This window comes from Kluyveromyces marxianus, chromosome 3 (genome assembly GCF_001417885.1).
Source record: "Kluyveromyces marxianus DMKU3-1042 DNA, complete genome, chromosome 3".
In the NCBI taxonomy this organism is placed as follows: Eukaryota; Fungi; Ascomycota; class Saccharomycetes; order Saccharomycetales; family Saccharomycetaceae; genus Kluyveromyces; species Kluyveromyces marxianus.
This window is the reverse complement of record NC_036027.1, coordinates 863,476-882,728: the sequence shown is the minus strand read 5'-3', so window position 1 is coordinate 882,728 and position 19,253 is coordinate 863,476. Positions and strand designations below refer to the sequence as shown.

The 19,253-nt window shown below is 39.2% G+C and overlaps 9 protein-coding genes across 9 annotated transcripts; 5 read left to right on the top strand and 4 right to left on the bottom strand.

Moving 5' to 3' along the window:
* Window positions 1-61: 61 nt before the first annotated feature.
* On the bottom strand, window positions 62-2,416 carry MAK5 (ATP-dependent RNA helicase; the record flags this gene model as incomplete). The annotated part of the gene is made up of 1 exon (XM_022818903.1): window positions 62-2,416. One exon carries the CDS (start codon window positions 2,414-2,416, stop codon window positions 62-64), a length of 2,355 nt encoding a protein of 784 aa, XP_022675524.1.
* Window positions 2,417-2,792: 376 nt separating this feature from the next.
* Window positions 2,793-3,803, top strand: BMT2 (25S rRNA (adenine2142-N1)-methyltransferase; the record flags this gene model as incomplete). Its single annotated transcript, XM_022818902.1, has 1 exon — window positions 2,793-3,803. One exon carries the CDS (start codon window positions 2,793-2,795, stop codon window positions 3,801-3,803), a length of 1,011 nt encoding a protein of 336 aa, XP_022675523.1.
* Window positions 3,804-4,043: 240 nt separating this feature from the next.
* Window positions 4,044-4,457, top strand: SWS2 (mitochondrial 37S ribosomal protein uS13m; the record flags this gene model as incomplete). The annotated part of the gene is made up of 1 exon (XM_022818901.1): window positions 4,044-4,457. The coding sequence occupies one exon, from the start codon at window positions 4,044-4,046 to the stop codon at window positions 4,455-4,457; it is 414 nt and encodes a 137-aa protein (XP_022675522.1).
* A 77-nt stretch (window positions 4,458-4,534) lies between these two features.
* PMS1 (ATP-binding mismatch repair protein) lies at window positions 4,535-7,312 on the bottom strand (the record flags this gene model as incomplete). Its single annotated transcript, XM_022818900.1, has 1 exon — window positions 4,535-7,312. The coding sequence occupies one exon, from the start codon at window positions 7,310-7,312 to the stop codon at window positions 4,535-4,537; it is 2,778 nt and encodes a 925-aa protein (XP_022675521.1).
* A 247-nt stretch (window positions 7,313-7,559) lies between these two features.
* Window positions 7,560-8,258, top strand: REV7 (Rev7p; the record flags this gene model as incomplete). The annotated part of the gene is made up of 1 exon (XM_022818899.1): window positions 7,560-8,258. One exon carries the CDS (start codon window positions 7,560-7,562, stop codon window positions 8,256-8,258), a length of 699 nt encoding a protein of 232 aa, XP_022675520.1.
* A 221-nt stretch (window positions 8,259-8,479) lies between these two features.
* On the bottom strand, window positions 8,480-10,075 carry SAL1 (Ca(2+)-binding ATP:ADP antiporter SAL1; the record flags this gene model as incomplete). The annotated part of the gene is made up of 1 exon (XM_022818898.1): window positions 8,480-10,075. One exon carries the CDS (start codon window positions 10,073-10,075, stop codon window positions 8,480-8,482), a length of 1,596 nt encoding a protein of 531 aa, XP_022675519.1.
* A 1,858-nt stretch (window positions 10,076-11,933) lies between these two features.
* Acot10 (acyl-coenzyme A thioesterase 10) lies at window positions 11,934-13,523 on the top strand (the record flags this gene model as incomplete). Its single annotated transcript, XM_022818897.1, has 1 exon — window positions 11,934-13,523. One exon carries the CDS (start codon window positions 11,934-11,936, stop codon window positions 13,521-13,523), a length of 1,590 nt encoding a protein of 529 aa, XP_022675518.1.
* A 409-nt stretch (window positions 13,524-13,932) lies between these two features.
* AXL2 (Axl2p) lies at window positions 13,933-16,290 on the bottom strand (the record flags this gene model as incomplete). The annotated part of the gene is made up of 1 exon (XM_022818896.1): window positions 13,933-16,290. One exon carries the CDS (start codon window positions 16,288-16,290, stop codon window positions 13,933-13,935), a length of 2,358 nt encoding a protein of 785 aa, XP_022675517.1.
* A 1,626-nt stretch (window positions 16,291-17,916) lies between these two features.
* END3 (End3p) lies at window positions 17,917-19,068 on the top strand (the record flags this gene model as incomplete). The annotated part of the gene is made up of 1 exon (XM_022818894.1): window positions 17,917-19,068. The coding sequence occupies one exon, from the start codon at window positions 17,917-17,919 to the stop codon at window positions 19,066-19,068; it is 1,152 nt and encodes a 383-aa protein (XP_022675516.1).
* Between the last annotated feature and the right edge of the window lie 185 nt (window positions 19,069-19,253).

The following is a 19,253-nucleotide window of genomic DNA, read 5'->3' as shown; positions in this document are numbered from 1 at the left end:
CGAGATCAATATTAAAGGTTATATTCTACTATATCATAAGGAAAATTTCTTCTCTCCGGTTTTATTTACGTTTTTTTTGCTTAAGAGTCTGTAAAGCATCTACCTTCTCATGACCAATGATTGAATTATGGCCCTTATTTTTGATTAAGGAGTCAGCCAAGTTGGTCAGCCCACCTGTCAAGTAGCTCTTCCTTAAGTCTTTTCTGATTGGTGTTTTTAACATCTCATTTAATTGGTATTTTAAAGCTTTAGCTTCGTTCTTGTCCAATTGCTTGTTTAGCTTCTTGTTTTTATTTCTTGCCAAAAATTGATCCTTCTCTTCATCTTCAGAATCAACATCAATTTCAAATTCTTCAGCCGCCTTTTTCAACCAGTTATCATCTTTATGTAGAGACTTAGTAGCTATTTCGTCGTCAGCAAGTTCCGCTGCTATTCTGCTTCTTTCCCTAAGTTGGGTTACAATATCTGGCTCAATAGGCAACATTGGTACGTCGTTTTGCCATTTGGTTTTTTTAGGATTTGTGCTCTTCTTGTTAGATAAGACCTTTCTTAACTTTCTAAGTGGACCCATGGCCTCTTGTGGCGAACATATCATAACTGAGACACCTTCACTATCACCACGGGCAGTTCTACCAGACCTGTGGATATAGACATCAGCACTACGAGGCAAATGATAATGTAGAACGTGTTTAATTCCAGAAATATCCAAACCTCTGGCTGCCACATCACTAGCAATCAAAACGGTAGGTTTATTAATCTTACTGTTTTTCTCTGATTGTTCTTTGAACCTTTCGAGACTTCTTAGACGACTCTTTTGTGCCATAGAAGAATGAATTTGGAAAGAAGAGATATGCAATAAGTTCAAATAAGCGTTTAGTTTTTTTACACTGTCAATGGCGTTACAAAATATCAACGTAGTACCTGGGTACATTGTAATGAAGTAGTAAACATATAAGTCACGTTCCATTGGCAAACATTCAACCAACGATTCTTTTACTTGAGATGTAACTTTATGTTCTGGATTGGTGTCAATTATCACCGGCTTTGATCTAAAGTTAATTTTCTTCATTAAATGTTGCAATACTTGTTCTAACTCATTATCCTCACCCCCAGATGATTTCAAGTTCTTCCACGATGTCTTGTCTAGCTTTGTAAAGAGTTCCAAAGAGAAAGTGGCTGAGAAGATCAATGTTTGCCATCCGGTTCCCTTTGTTTTACCTTGAACGTTAGTTTTAGCCTTTTGAGCTTTGCTTAAGAGTTTTAGAATCTTTTCAAATTCATCGAAATGACCATCTTGTAATAGTCTATCGGCTTCATCTAACACCAATGTATCAAGTTTCGCGAATCTAGGAATTAAGTTAGGATTTTTCTCTAGCAATTCTAGGAACCGTCCAGGAGTAGCGACTATTACTCTGGCTGAGCCATCATATTTCAAAATACGTTCTTGCTTTTGGATAGATAACCCGCCTGTTAGGGAAAGAATGGTATACTTATTCTGTTTATTCATAGTGGTCCAAATTTTTTGCAAATGATCAGTGACTTGATGTGCCAACTCCCTAGTTGGAGTGAAGATTAAACCGATTAATCTATCATTAGTTGGGTCTTTAATAAGCTGTTCTATGATTGGAATACCATAGGCAAGTGTTTTACCAGAACCGGTACTGGCTTTACCCATGACATCATTACCCTCTAATGCTACAGGGATAGATTTAGCTTGAATTTCAGTTGGTTTGGTAAAGCTCAAGTCAGACAATCCTTTAAGCACAATGTTAGAGAGATTCATTTTATCTGTCCACTCTGGAAGTACGGGAGGCTCCTCGCCATCGATTTCGATATTTGAAGTAAATACGTTAGTCTGTAATTCATCCGTTTCTTCACCATCAGCAGACTTGCCGTCTTCCTCTTGATCTTTCTTTTCTTCTTTTTGCTCCTCCTGTTGTTCATCTTCAAACATATTCATATCATCGTCTTCATCTTCATCTCCAGATGCTGCGCTTAGTTCTCCTTCTTTGATATCATCGAAATTCTTGAACTCAATTAATTCACCCATATTCTCATCTTCTTTTTCCTCTTCAAAGACCACATCATCCCTCTCTTCGACCTCAGTTGCATTTTCCTTGATCTTCTCCGTGTCTTTGGTGATAAACTGCACTTTACCATTGACAACTTTAACATCAACTCCATCAATTTCCTCCAATCCGTAAAAACCCCCGAAGTCATCCATCGTATCTGGAATATCTACAGTCTTCCATTGAAGCTGATTTGCATTTAAAACAACCTTTTCTTCCACCTTTTTCTGTACACTTTTCTTTCCACCATTTTTCTTGGTTATATTCTTAGGATGATGCTTGGAAATACGGCCGTTATGGTCACCTTTTACTCTTGGCTTTTGGTTCTTGGTATTTTTATTCGCCATTTTAGTAATATTATATGTGACCTTTTGTAACCTCAATTAAAGGACTAAAGAGTTAATCCTTTTACATATCTCCTTTAACTCATATTGCAAGCTCATCGCTTCTCATCTCTTCTCAACTTGATGAGCTTCAAGATTTTTCTTGTCGATTTCAAAAAAGAAAAGTTAGTACTATTTACGTTACCCGTCCATTTTCGAAGGTTTGACAGAATATGCTTTTACTTTGTTAAATGCGATGACCAGCGATGACATAGCCAAATACTGAATAAAAGCTGATAATTTATCACTTCTAAGGATCAGCAGATCAAATATTTTACCTTCATTAAGTCTTTAGTTTATTGAATTGTTGTTTTTTTAGTCGTTCAACTATATTGCCATAATGCTTTCTCGAAGAAAGAGAACTATTACTGGAAAGCCTGTCATACCAAGTGTTCCGAAGATCAAGCCAGTGAAAGCCAGGAGAATCATCCGAAGATTTCATTTATTAATTCAAAAACGCAGAATTATATGTCAAAAACTGCGATGCAAAATAGTAGATAATGACGAGGAAGCCAATGTCAATTATATTCAGAAATTTTTTGAGAAGAATATATCGCTACGTGAAAGCTACACTTCTGGAAAGGAAAGCTCCCACCCGAATAGTGAGTTAGAAAAGCTTCTAATAAGTGTTCAAAGTGTTGATGACCGTAATGAACTCTGTAGAGTCTTTGGGTATATTTGCGCAGAGATTCAAGAACATGGCGGTTTACAGAACTACCAAATGGCTAGTACCGTTGGACAAGATGCTAATAGAGGAGGGGATTCTTCGAAGCAGTTAGTTAGTTGGTGTGAAGAGCTTTCTTTAGATAAATCGGTGGGTATGACTGCATTAGAATTAGGCTCTCTTAGTGCAAAAAATTATATTTCGACATCTGGCATTTTCAATCCTGTTGTGCGAATAGATCTAAACTCTAACGACCCTGTTAATATCAAAAAGCAAGATTTTATGGATATGGAAATTCCGAAAAATGAGTCCCAGAGATTTGATCTGATTTCATGTTCTTTAGTTCTCAATTTCGTGCCAACACCCATTCAACGGGGCCAAATGATCTGTCGATTTCAAGAATTTTTGAAGCATGATAAGAGAACTTACCTTTTCATTGTTCTTCCTCTCCCATGCATAACAAATTCCCGTTATATGAACCGCAATAGATTCTGTCAAATGATGGAATACCTCGGGTATTCGGAAGTTAGGTACAGAGAAGCGAAGAAACTTGTATATTGGCTCTTTGATAGAGATCCTTCTAAAAAATCCAAAGGTACTAAAGAAATTGCCCAGTTTACAAAGAAAACAAAGATTGAAGATAAGCCTGGTATGAATAACTTTGCCATAACATTAATGGCCAAGTAGCATATCTCGATCGTTTAAACTCTGGTGCCAACTAACCTGTCACCGGTACATATGTAAAATTATCAAAACGTACATAGTGATAGAATTGACTTTTTTCTCAATTCTCTATTAGTTGAACAAAACAGAGAATTCCAATACAAGAAGAACAGTTAAATGGATTTTAAAAAAGCTCAAGAGGATTCTTGGTATATTCGTCACATCACCAAGAGACGGCGTACTACGTAGGTAAATATTTAAAAAATGGTGGTCCATATTTTAGGGAAAGGTTTCAAGGGAAAAGAAGTGATTAAGATTGCACTAGCATCAAAATTCTATGGTATTGGTGAGAAGACCGCTGAGAGAATCTGTTCAAAGCTAGGATTCTACCCTTGGATGAGAATGCACCAACTCACGGAACCACAAGTTATGGCTATAACAAGTGAGTTATCAAATATGACAATTGAAGGTGATGCTCGTGCTGTGGTGAAGGAAAACATCGCATTGAAGAGAAAGATTGGATCGTATGAAGGTATGAGACATGCACTAGGTTTGCCAGTTCGTGGTCAACGTACCAGAAACAACGCTAAGATTGCTAAAAGGTTAAACAAGGTCGACAGAAGAGGATATCATACACAAGCAAGTCCAAGCATACTAGATCAAGTACAGGCTTTATAAAAATGAAATGAAATTTGTTTCAAACAATATAAAAAGAACAATATCATTTAAACGTCGTGTAAATAAATAATTAAATTTTATATCATATAATCATCATAGAAAGAGTCCCAATCTTTGAGTTCCATTAGATGGCGTAAAGTTGGTCGCCCATGAGGACAATTCCAAGGTTTATCCAATTCACCTAAATTACTCACTACTTTTTTCATTGTTCTATGGCTCAAAGGTTTACCAATCATGATACTGCTTCTACAAGCTCTCATAGCAAACATGGAGCGTACTTTAGAGCATCTAATTGCTGACATATTGTGTCCTTCATGTTCTCTAATAAGTTGAATTAATTCATGAAAGTCATATTCAGTGAATGTGGTATTTTTTGACACGGGAAATTTGACAAGTTTTACTCTTTTTCCTGGATCTTCTTCAGGATCAATCTGAAGTTTAAATCCATTCTTTGAAAAGACATTTTCATACTCCATGACTAATAATTCATCAATAACACTTAATTCTAAGGTCTTTGGAGCTAGCAATGATTGGGATCTGAACACAGTATTCTTTTGTAATGATTCAAAATTATACTTTTCATCACTTGCATGCTGGTCAATGATAAAGAGATCAAACGAATCTTTTTTACACCTTGTAACAATAATAAACCCAAGATTGAACTGTCCAACAATATTCATATTCTTAAAATCGCTTTTTGAAACTGTTAAACTTAATAAATCTTCGGCTTTTTCTTTATCTTCAATCGACGCTATTTCATTGACTAATCTCTCATGTTTGATGGCTCTATCCATTTCTATGCAATTTACCACTTGCTTGGCCCTTTGCACTTCCGTCTTCAATGAAATATGGAATGTTGTAAATAGGTTATGGATTTCTTGTGCCATTGGAGAGACTATTTCATTTTTGATACCCTCTGGTAAATTGAACTTTAACGATTGGGCAGAACCATCTCTATCTTCCATAGATTGGCTGCTTCTGTCTTCCTCAAAATGGTCATTATCCGATAATGATGAGTCCGGAGTACTATGATGGGTATGACTGCAATTGTGATCGTTTACATGTTGGGGATGAAATACCAAAGCGTTACTTCCATCTTGTGAAGCAGGTATCGTTGTTATATTATTATCAATGTTTACTACAACTTCGTCGATATCTAGAACAGGTTCTTCAATAGAAACTACAGAAGACCGCCGATGAAGAAAAGAATCCAATTTAGATTGGCCTATTTTCACAGATTTTGAGGGAAGGACTTCACTTATAGATAGATCAACTTCATCGGTAATACTGATTTCAGATGATTTATCCATTTCAGTGGGTTGAGTATCAGCTTCCGGTGGAAAATGTGGAGTTTGTTCCTTAACCACATGAGTGTTAGTATCTGATAAAGATGTTTCTTCCGCGTTAACGTCCATTGAAGGTGCAAGAATTGGAGAAGAGCATGTTGAGCTCTTTTTCGGTTCTTCGAATTTTACATCCACATCCATAGAATCAGGTTCAACTCGTACATCGTCATCCAGCGCATCACTTTCAGGTTGCCATTTTTTCTTTTTGATTTCTTGCGCTTCGGTCTTTTCCTCTTCGTCGATCAAAGGCGGTATGCTGTTTTCTTTGAATGGGGTTATTTCATATTCCTCCTCCTTTATTATTCTTCTAACTTTCGTCGAATGATTATTGGTATTTTCATCATCATTTGGGATGTCCTGTGAAAGAGACTCAAGTTTGATACGTTTGTTATTCGTGATTCGTGTTGAATTATTGTCAGATTTAGGAACCACAAAACCTTGTTTTTGGAAGAATATATTTAATTCCTCTTTAAATGCGTCTAAAACGTACTCTTCGTAATGCAAAACTACTGTTCTTTTGTCTGGAGTGATGTTTAGATCTAAAAACTTAGGATCAATTATGAAATTTAAGACGAAGGTTGGATATTGGATATTGTTAAAGCTTTGGTACATTTCGTTAACTGTTTTCGCAACTTTAGGATATTCAACCGGTCTTCCATTGATATAGATATATTGTCGATCTTTAGTTGCCCTTCCGCACCCAAAAGATATCATGGATATCATACCTGTTACCTGAATTTTTATTTCATCTCCCATATCTTCATTTTGGAAGCTTTCCGGAAGTATTGAATTATGTCTGATATTTGACACAGAGAGTTCTAGTGATATATTTTCTAGCCCCTTTATAGCATTTGAACCAAATATAGAAAGAAGGTTCCTTTTTAAATCAGACTTCCCAGTGGATGACAATACTGCAGTTTTGCGCCCAGATGGAAGAATATTACTTACCGAAATCTTAACATTTGTTTGAATTAAAGCATAACTTTGAATCAATTCAACACTCCTACTGAATTGCCTTTTATGGTTCTTAACAAAGTCTTTCTTTCGTACAGGTAACGTATCGAAGAGGTTCGATACCGTGATAGTTGTTCCTGTATTCCTTGAGCATACAGTCTTTGTACGTTTGCCTCCATGCGTAATAACCACTTTGTAAGCTTTAGGACCCTTTGTAGTGGTAGTTATGGAGACATTACCCATTTGGCATAACGAAGCTATGGCTTCTCCTCTAAAACCAAACGATGTCACTTTAGAAACATCCTCAAAGCTAGAAATTTTTGAAGTACGATGTTTTAGACCAATATTATCTAAATCTGATTCAGAAATTCCAGTTCCATTGTCCGTACACTCTATAGATTCTATGCCGTAATTTTTGAATACAATGTCAATCTTGTCAGCTTTCGCGTCCAGACTATTCTCTATCAATTCTTTTACTGCACTACGCAAATCAATAATCACTTGTCCAGATGTGATTTTATGAATATCTGTGGTATCCAAGGATTGGATTCCCATTATATCAATTTACAATCAGGATAAACGCTGTTTATAGCACAGGCTATACCGTTATCACAGTTATTCTTTATGTATATCACAGGCTTACAGGACCTTCATTGCCTTTTTCTTAAAAGAAAATACTATTTTCCTCATGTAACCTTCAAAATGACAGAAGTCGCAATAATGGACAATCATGCTAATCAGGTTAATTTGAAGGGAAAGTGATATCTGATTCATTTCATTTCGGTCATTCCATTTCGAATGGATGAAGTTTGTTCAAAAATGGCTTCCAGTCTATATCAAGGCTTGGATTCAGTTGATATGGTATCATAGAGACATTTATCCAAGGGAAACCTTTCAATGGACAAAGTACCATGCGTTTAATCTACCAAACCATATACCTGTGAACATTCATCCTGATCTACAACAGTATCTAGATGATTTATGTGATGATTTACTTGATAAAATTAAGCAGGTACATTACCTAAACTTGTACATATGCGAATGTGATGATGAGACTAATATTATCGAGAGATACTGCTTAGACTTCGGAGATGTGAACCATCTGGATAAGATGGAGGGTGTAATAAATCAAGAAGATATTGTATTTGATGAATTTAGATCTTCTCTATATTCACTTCTAGCTTACTTAGAGAAGCTTCCTTTACTAAGGCCTGGAAAATATACTTTTGATATTGTCATCGAAACTGTTGAGATGAGCTTGGGCCATGTTTCGAATGAAAATATGAATCGTACAAAAGAAAGCATTGCAGCACTGGAGAGAGATTGGAATTGGGTGAAATATAGGGACTCTTCCAAAGATTTCAGTGGCGGTACTGAAACGCAGCAGCAAAGAGTTAAAATGTACTCATTGAATGGATGTGACTTGAATTCTCTTGTATTTCACCAATTCGCGGAACGAGTTATTGAAAACAATCCTGACATATCAGCATCGATAGAATGAGTGATCCAAATGAAAATTTAGAGATGGGAATAGCATGATATTATACTACATATATACGACATGTATTCTTAAGTAATGCGAAAGAAAAGATATACAAGTATTACGAATATGGAAAATTAAGAGACATAGACGGGATGATATTAATTATGAAGAATTTTGTTGATTAGTTTGCTTTTTGTCATTTGATAGCAGAAAGGCATTATGGTTATGTTTTGTTCATTCTATTCTAACTTCATTAATCTCTTCAAGTTTTCATAACATAGATAACTTATTGAAACTGCTGGGCAAACTTTAGCCAAGTTCGGTACTAGACCTTTGAATAAACCTTGATAACCTTCCCGTTGGATTGTTTTCTTTAAGACATCTGAGAAGCCAGTGTAAACATATGGATGGGCATACGTCCCTTGAGCTTGTAGTCTAGTTCTCAATAAATTGATTGGATAGACAAGGGTTGCTCCTACAGTACCACTAAATGCACCCATTGGCAAGACTACGAAATTACTGATGACAATATCATCTTCCGAGGCGCCTGTCTTCCTAGCCTCTCTCTTGATATACCATTTTTTTAGTGCTGAAAAGGTACCTAAATCTAGAGCGGCGTAAGGGAAGATACCCATGACACCAATGTGGACACCTCTGTAAAACAACCGTATACCACCTTGTTGGTACATTTCTTTTGCTGTTTGCACCAGCAACGATGTGCCCTTTAAGTTATTGTTTAATGGTGCACATTGAATTCTATATTTCAGAGTGTCAATGGGGTAAACGGAAAATTGGGCACAGACACCTGCTAGACCACCAGCAATATAAGTTGATAGCCTTGAGAGTTCCGAAGTATCTTTAACATTTTCCAGACGGGCCATGATTCTTTTGGCCATTTCAAACGAACCAAACTTGATGGCCGATTCTGGGAAAACTTTCATTACGTTGAGCCCATTCCCGACGTAAAATGCGCGTAAACCACCTTGTCTGTATAAAGTTGTGGCTGCTTTTATTAGGGGTGATTTGATCTTGGAAAGGTCTGCGTTTGGATTTTTTGCTAAAAGTGTGTCCTTCGAATTTAACAATGTGGACGCCAAGTCTGTTCTTGCAATCAAAAACACTTTAATTCTGTCGAATGGGGCTGTACAGGTACGGGATACGACACCTGAGCACCCACCTGCTATGAAGAACCCGAAACCTTTGATGAAGTCGTTTATCAAGGTGACATCACCTTCGCTTGAAAGGTCAACATCATCGTTGAATAAATAAAAATATGCATATGCCGTGTTCAATCTGGAACCTTCTTTTCTTGGGACGAAGAGAAGAAAGTCTCGCCATTGCTCGTAAGTAATGTATGACTTTCTATTAAAGGCCCAGTCAACGAAGTTCGAGATGCTGGACCTTTTCTTGGCGCTGTTTCCTGCTGCAGACCCAGAGCCTCCGTCCTGATGGAGCTCATCCTCTTTGGTCACGTGGTCTTTTCTAAACTGCGAAAGGTATTTGGAAAGCTCTTCGATGTTGATCTTCCCATCGTTATCCTTGTCGATCTTGCGGAACCCTATCTTGATCTGGGCTTCTGCGGTGGTGACGTATTTTTCGAAGTCGTTGAAGTCTATGACGGAGTCTTTATTCTGGTCTAGGGCCTTAAATATGTGATCGACAGCCTCTGGAGATGCCTTCAATGGGTGGTCCGACTTCTCTAGCGCACGCTGGAGCATATCTCGGTTCACCCGTCCTGTGCCGTCGACATCTATCGATGCAAACAACCGTTGGTGGCGCAGCTTACGCTCCTCAGGAGTCTCATCGCCTGGATATCCGCCATTACTGCTGGGCATCGCCATAGTTGTTTTGATAGGTTAGGCAGGTTTCAGCTTGTTCTATAAAATGGGAAAAAAAAAAACCGAAAAAGACCAATAAAACGAAGGGTTAAGAAATGTGTGATGCCTGAGCTCCTATTTCTGGCCAGCAGCAGCAGTATCTCTTGCTCAATTCCCACTTGCTAGCTCTTTCTTTACCTAGGGCAATTGCTACTGTATGTGCTTTTTTTTTTAAATTTCATCTGATTGATGGATTGATTATACATGTTCAAGATTTAGAGAGATTCTTTTTTTTAAATTTGTAGTTTGTACACAGAGAGGAAGAGAGAGAGAGAGAGAAATATTCGCAGAGAAAATGGTAAAGAAAGGAAAAAGGAAGGTGCGATCAGAGTATCCCTCGGACATCTGAGACCGTTGGGGCCCTTGCGCCACGGATCTAAGCATTTTTAGGTCGAGGAGGCCAGAGATGGGAGGAGGGCTGAAATAAGCAGTTGGTTGGCGTCGATCTGTGCAATGCGTTAGCGTCGACGCCATATTGGCAGTGACAGCGGGGCAAGATTGGTGCTTTTCTTTATGAGAAAAAGAAACGTTATTTTCTACCCCGGACTAAATTACGTCTGTTCGCGCTGTAGCGTACGGGCCGGAAAGAGAGGCAGAAGCTGGCATGCGAGAGCATGCCAGTCAGTGTCAGTTCCGGTAGGTTCCAGGTACTTGAGTTCCTGTCATGTGGACCTGTTTCCCCTCCCTCAGGTCGTGTCTGGTCTGGACCCGCTTGAACCTGCGCCGAGTGCACGTATAACCAGGTCGATTTATTTCTCATGTCATTGGCCCGGGAGAAACTTGACAGGCCGGGCAAGGCAAGAGAGAAGGAAAAAAGTATAAAATAAAATAAAAATAAAAAAACACCACGTGATCTATGGTTACCCGACTATATAATCTCCCCTTCTTCCTCCCCCCTCTCTCTCTGTTCTCTCTCCTCTCTCCTCCTCTTTTTTCGGAGGCCCCAAAACCGGACATTTCTTTTTTTTTCTCTTGCTTTTCTTTTCGGAATAACCAGGCGAGTTTTTCCGAAACAGCCGCGCTTCGCCTTGGCCTCCGGGCCTCACCGAGATTCTCGCCCCCCTCCCCCGCTCCTCTCCTCACGCGTACTTCCCGGCTTCTTGTTTCTCGCTTTTCGTTTTCTGCTTCTCGTTTTCTGCTTCCTTTTCTGTTCTGTTCTGTTCTGTTGGCAGTTTAGTTTGTATTTTCTTGTCTGCGCGCTCCCCGCTTTCCATAACCGGTATTTCCAACAAAGAGGGTCTACTTTGACAGGTGTACCAGATAGACACATCGAATAGCCATCTATTAGGCCTCTATTAGCTATTCCGATGCCAATAGATACCAAACAGAATCTGCTCCAAGGCTTTGCCCAGTAGTAGTCTAGAGTTTAGGCTTAATTCAGACTGGGGTCTCCCTCCCATTGTCCCATTCTATATAAGCATATAGAATGTCGCTCTGTTTCTCCTTACATCCCCTCTGCTGGTAGATATTAAATATTAGATACTAGATACTAGGAACTGGATAATATACTGGATACTATTACGGTTATTATTATATTACTGCTCCATAGTAATTTCTTCACTCGTTCATTACTTACTTGTTGACAATCTCATCTTTCTGTGTGTGTCTAGTGTTTTTTTTATTTTTTTGTTTGAAATACTGGAAATTATAGACTAAATTTCAAGGTAAAGGAAATTTCGCATACAAATAATAGGTGAGCCATATTATATTGTATTATACTACAGCATAGAATAGTGATAGAGTAGTGATAGTACAGAGTTTGTTTGTTTTTTGATATACACACATACAGAGAATAGTTCTTCCCCGGTTAGACTAAATGCTTTCGCTAAGGAAACTTGCTCACACGAAAAAGGCAGCTACGATTGCTGTTTCAAAGGCCTTGCCAATATACAACTCTAAAAGACTCATGCACTCGAAGGACGATGGGAAGGCCACGGATGCTGCTAACCAGCCGGATGCCACGACTACGACTCTTACGGATAAATATGAGTTCCAACGGTTGTTCACGAACAACAGTTCTGTGATTGAGGGGTTCAAGGCTACCTGGGTCAATGCGCTTGCCGAACGTAAGAAGCAACTTGCGCAGGGCAAAGTCATCGACTCATATTCGTACAATAGCGTCAAGTCTACGGAGATTGGTGAGAAGACCAGGGCAGATTCCTTCACATACTTGACTTTGCCCTTCAAAGAAGATCCCATCGTCGCAGATTTCTACGTCAATGCCGGTGGTAGGGTCCGTATGGGGCAGATTTTCCAGGATTTAGATGCTCTCGCAGGGAGAATCGCTTACAGACACACTGCGCCAGCTGAACCAGTCATTGTAACAGCTTCCGTCGACCGTATCTATATGTTGAAGCCCTTGGACCACATCTCGGACTTCAACGTTGTGCTATCCGGAGCCGTCGTATGGACCGGTAGATCCTCCATGGAAATCTCCATCAAGGCCTCCGCTATCAAGGGCAAACTACCAGAGAAGATTACAGAATCCTCCCTCTCCGATGACGACACCTTCCTGACCGCGTCTTTCACTTTTGTCGCTAGAAACCCAGAGACCCACAAGTCCTTGGCCATCAACAAACTCCTCCCATTGAACGAAGACGAATGGATGGACTTTAGACGTGCGGAATCCCACAACGCTGCCAAGAAATTGCGCGCCAAGAACGAAAACTTGAACATAAACCCTCCAACAGAGGAAGAATCAAACATCATTCACAAGATGTGGCAAGCCTCTAGGGAACTAAGAGTCATGGAAGACAAACCAAAAAATTTGATGCTCATGAAGGACACAAACGTCAAGTCTACCATGTTCATGCAACCTCAATATAGAAATAGACACTCATACATGATATTCGGTGGCTACTTGATGAGACAAACGTTCGAATTGGCTTACTGTGCCGCTTCCTCGTTCTCCCACTCCTTGCCTCGTTTCGTATCCCTGGATTCCACCACGTTCCGTGCCCCAGTGCCAGTAGGATCCATCCTACACATGGACGCTACTGTCGTATACACCGAACATCTACATGAAAAGACCAGCCAACCAAAGGTTGCCGCTTCTGTGGTTGACGAAGAGATCGACGGTAACACCCTGTTCCACTTCGAACCAAGACCAGTCAACACTATCTCCACAAATAAGAAGGATTTCCTATCGAAGCCAGGTACTATCATCCAAGTCAAGGTTAACACCGTTGTTCAAGAATTGGCCTCGGAAAAACAAACAAAGTCTGGCTCCTTCATCTATTCCTTCTTTGCTCCAAGAGATTATGATCCTGAAATGCCAGGCCAACCAGGTTACGCTACCGTCATTCCCCAAACATACTCAGAAATGATCGAATATATTGAAGCAAGAAGACGTGCCATTGAAACAGCTAATTACGCTAAAGCGGTAAAACGTGTTTCCAAATTATAAACTACAACAATTCTTTCTTTCTGCCTTCCTTTCTCTCTTTCTTTCTTTCTTCCTTTCTTTCTCTCTTTTTCTTTACCTAACAAACTCACACACATATTCACATCTATATAAAGAGCTATAATATCATATTAACATATATTCTATTTATTTATTCCTTAAACCGTTTTTTCTCTATCAGAAGAAAATGTCAGTTTTATTGAAAGTTCAATTATTCTTTTAAGGGAAAGGTATTCTATTTATGTTTATAACTTTCCGTATACGCATACATACCGTTTATTAATATATTATTATTACACTAGTTCATTGGAAACACAAGTTAAAGAAATAAAATGGAGTAAACAATAAACAAAAGGAATCAAGATCAAGATCATTCATTGTTCAATGTCAAATCAATTCAGACCATATCACATTAGATTCTTTCGGGTGATTCGCCAGCAAACTGGTTTGCATTTCTGATATCAACACCAACTTTTTGACGAACGGAACCCACTCTTTTCGTACTATGCTTTCGTACTGGTCTGTCGTTTTCAACCCACTTATATCTGCCGTCTTCCTGTTTCATAGGTATTAAATCGTCTGATGACATAGAACTATGTGCAGATTCAGATTTAATTTTCTCTTCTGCGCTCCGTGCAGAATCTTCAGAAACAGTCTTCAATGGAGATGAGGACTGATCTTTACTCCAAAATACTGAATCACGTAGACCCAAACTTGATTTACGAGGGTCGTGTGGCAGAGTTGTATTATTCTTTAATTCACTGGTCAAAAGTTCTTGTGTGCTGACAGTGTTTAGTGATGCGTAACTTTGTCTCATCGTCTTGTCTTCATCTTGCATTTTGCCCTTAGAGAAACGCCAAGATTTACGTTGACTTGGGGCGTTCTGGAAGTACACTGATGAAGTTCTATACTTGTCATCAAACACAGAAGACTCATCATCACGAACGAGCATGTCTCTACTAGTTGCCATTTGAGCATCTTCGTATATGGATTCACCGACTTTTTCATCAGAGAAGGTTATTGAGGAAGAGTTACTGACGTCATCAAGTTTCATGGCATTCAAAGTTCCCAATCTTTTGGCCTCTGTTGAAAGGTCGTCGGAATCTAATGTATTTTCATCGGAGAAAGGATTTTCAGCACCAATGTCGTTAGGTTCGTTGGCAGGATTCTTAGGATCAGGACTACTGATGGCCATCTTTTCTTTATCATTATTTTTCTTTTCATTGCGTCTTCTTCTCCACAGTAGTAATAACAATAACAAGATCAAGATCACAGCCACAGGAATGGCTACACCACATGCAATTGCAACAGTATTGTTGGACTTTTTCTTCTTGTTAATCGCATCTGGTGTCACGGTACTTGTTGAGGTAGCTGTTGCAGTTGATTTCCCATCAACTGTAGATGTAACGGAAGAAGTGCTAGATGATGATGCAGAAGATGATGTAGAAGAGGAAGTATGAGAATGTGTTTTACCATCAATTCCAATCATCTTCAACGTACGGCTTTCCTTCTTTGAGCCAACAGCGGCCACTATTTCAACAGATAAACTGTCGAAATCATTTGGAACTTCTCCGAAAAAGGTTAGGTTGGAAGGTTGGAAGTGTAGCCAGTTGTTTTCAGAGTTGAAACTAGCAGAAACTTTTGTTTCACTGAAAGAGGTGAATTGAGATGGCAATAAAGAGTAATCAAAATATTCTCCCCTTGTCACGTTGACACTAGGAAACGAGGCAATGGCAAATAGATTCTGTGTCGATTCAACTAGGAAGTTCAAGTATACGACATCTTCGTACTTATCATAGATAGAAAGCTGGAAGGATGATGTTTCATTGTCGGAAGGTAGTTTTCCTGTCAAAGTATAATTATCGGAAATTTTTATGGATTCTGGAGCGTTCACCAATTCAATATTACCCAAGTCACTTTTCGAAATGACGGTGTCATCTAAATAAATGTAGTCCAATGGGATAGGATAACTGAAGGAGCCGCTATCAGTGATATTGATGACCAAAGTGTTCTCAATAGAGGTTGTTAGCCTGTGAGCACCCACCACTATTTGGAAATCGATACTGGCTGCTGCAAACCCGTCGATATCAGTCGCAATCAGAGAAAATGAATAGTCCATTTCAGGTGCTATTTGCGAGTTCACCACGGGAGCGGTTCCACTAAACTTCAGGTTATTCACGTCGAAGAACACCCAATTTGGTAAAGGTGCGTTGTATTGGGTGCTTCTACCGTAGTACGTGAGCACAGTATCGTTGTCCAAGCCCTCAAAGTAGCTTCTTTCGAAAGTGACGTTGAAGATGTCTCTTGGTGACAGTTTGAGCGCATCTTTACCATTAGTGAAGCCATAGTTTTTCAAAAGGTTAAGTAGGTTGAAGTCGCTAGCGACCGAAATACCAGATCTCTTAGTGGCTACCAGCTGACAAGTAGTGTTGGAAGAGCTCGAGTCCGAGGAATCCGTACCTTCGAGAACCACATTGAAATATCTCGTCTCCTCACCTTCCAGGAAGTCCAACGATGGCTTACCGGAGAAAGTCAGCGACCCGGAGTCAAACGAAAGCCAGTTTGGCATTTCGTACGCGTTGTAAGACACCTGCACCGAACCGTCGCTCGTAGACTTGAAAGTATCATTTGAAATCTTGAATTGAAAGTCCTCATCGACTCTCGCGATTGGAGGAATCTGCTTGTTAACAGGGTATGCCTCATACACAGACGCATACGCCACAGCACAGAAAAGTGAAAGTGTTGAAGACACCAATAATCCGGCCTTCATAATCTCTCTTTCAACTCAGCTTGCTCACACACTTCGCTTCACTTCGTAACTTTGCCTAACGCGTAATATATGTAACAAGGTTTGTTAGCTGCTGACCTGCCTGTTTTATACTTGGAGTATCAAAAGAGCGAATGAATAACGATATATACCTTGAGCCAACTGTCAATTCGCACAACTTAAAGAGACTAGTTAAGGAGAACAAACTCTCGAGAACCTAACTGGTTTTATTGAACCTATAATCCACCCTCCTCTCCAATCTATCCTCTTTCTCTTTGGTTTTATTTGGCCAGTGATGCTTTTGTAGGAATTCAGCCAGACACCAAAAATACTGCATATGCGTCAATGGGAAACGAAAATGATAATAAAACTGCAAAAAAATAGAAATGAAAATAAAAATAAGTACTTTAAACTATGTGGAATGGGTTGAAAATAACTAAATACGTCCATTCAATATTACCTAAAAGGTTAATTACAAGCTGAGGTTAGTGCATTTGACAGCGTTGTGAGGTGCTGCTATCTACTGAGTGTCTGTGCTTTCCTTCAGAAGTACTTTTTTTTTATCTTATTTCTAATTTCAAACTCCATTCTTGTATCAAAACTGGTAAAACTGTTGCATTCCTGCAGCGCACCGGTAAGTAAACGGTAGGATGATTCAATTATAATTCTTCATCAGGTAGAAAAAGAAGAAGGGCCCTACTTTTCGCGTTTGGCATGCTTTGCCGGAATGGGACATGCAACGAAAACAGGAAGAAAAAAAAAAAATTAAAAAATTAAAAAATAGAAAATAAAAAATAAAAAAAGGCAGGTAGGGAAGAGAGGTGGTCGTGGTGTGTAGGGGTGTGTTTGATCTCCGGGTCACACCGGGTTTGTGAATGTAGGAAAAAAAAAAAAAAAAAAAAAAAAAAAAGAGAATGGACCCTTTATCATTATGTACGTGTAGTATCACGTGATTGAAAAGGCTGTGTTTTGTTAGTTGGTAAAACCCAGACATACAGTCACACATACACATGCAATACTCTACCTCTATCTCAACCTCTATCTCAATCTCAATCTCTCAGTCAGTAGTGAGTGTCAAAGCCGCACCTACTCCATCCAATTCCGTTGGGTCCTCCTCTGCTCAAATCTGGTCCTAGATCCAGGACTATATTATTAGGGCGTTACTTTCAAGCACGCTAAACCTGAGGAGCCAGTGTTGCTAGGAGCCCAAAAGGATCGCCATCTCTGGAACAAGTGCCCTGTCACTGCCCCCTCTCTACTTTGTAGGTGTGAAACAGCGAAAAATCGTTCAATTGTAGAAAATTAAACAGTATTCGTTATATACGTATATATACTCTCTGGTGTGAGCGTTTTCCATGGCCTGGGATCCCAGTATAATGCCATAATCCTTCCTCACTACCGTAAAACCCCTTTTCCAACTCTTTCCTCTTTATATACTGTCGTTCTCTATTGGATATTTCTTAAAACTGAAAAAAAAGTGCTAAATAAAGAGTGAGCCACTGAAACAACTACACATACACAATTCAAAAGGGCTTACAACTGCACCTACGACCAACTGTTTACTAGGGCAGGCGGTGCAATCTGCTTAGGGAACACCTCGATTTTACACACTGCAATATATAGTCAACGATGCCAAAGCTAGAGCAATTCGAAATCAAGAAGTACTGGCAGATTTTTTCTGGGTTGAAGCCAATTGACAACAAGTTGAATCACGATCAAGTGCAGCCCATTCTCTTCAATTCCAGGTTGGATACCTCGATTTTGAACAAGATTTGGTTTCTAGCGGACATCGACGACGATGACCAGCTCGATTTCGAAGAATTCGTTATCTGTATGCGTATGATCTTCGATATGGTGAATCAGAACATCGATAGTGTACCTGATGAATTGCCAGACTGGTTGATTCCTGGATCCAAGGCCGAATTGGTCAAGCAAAGGAAAAAGGAGCGTATGAGTGGCAGCTTGTCAGATACAAGTTCCGTGAACACCGCTCCGGATGTATCGACATCCCAACAAGAGACCCGTAAAGAAGTTGACTGGTACATTTCTAGAGAAGACAAGACTCAGTACGAAGCCATTTACGAGTCTGCTATATCCTCTAGAGACAACACCGTTTCTTACATTTCTCTCTCATCGGCTGTAAGATCAAAATATATCAACCTTTCGTCACAAGATTTGGAAAAGACATGGCGTTTGGTTAACCCAAAGCTGGATATGTCTATTGATAGAGATCCAGCCCTATACTTCATTCATATTCTCAGACAAGTGAACGATTATGCATGTCCGATTCCATCACACCTACCAGATGCATTGAAGGAAACGTTCACAAAATCTAGAGTGCCAACCTCGCTATCTTCAAAACAGGGTGAAATTAGAAAGCAAAATACCTCGTCGTCCAACTCCTCTTCTCCATCATACCAGATTCCAAAGAGGGAGGGAACTGACTTTTCTGTCACGCAAGGTACTGATTGGGAAGTAGTCAGATTACAAAGAGAGCTTGCAAATATCGATTCCGAACTGTCTTCTGTACAACAACAAAAATCTATGTCTCAAAATAATCAGGAAAATAGAATGCGTCTCATCAAACAACAACTTGAGCAGTTCTTGCAATACCAAACTAAAATTAACGGACCCAATAGCTCATCTCAAAACATAGATATTAGAAGCTTGAGAGATGATATAAATAATATTGAACAACAAGTTCAAATGCTGGAACAATACTTGAACACCAAAAAATCGGAGCTAAATAACTTGAATGTGGAAATTCAATCCCTCCAATAATAGTAGAAGTAGAAGTAGAAGTAGAGCTATAATATATTAAAAGTATAGTATAGTTGGTAAAAATGAAACTGTGAAATACTACAGTGTATGTTATAACTTTAAGATATCATTAACTATTATTACTTTCTGTACAAACTCGTCTTTGACTTTTGATTTTAAGAGTTTACGGAATAAACAAAGTGATG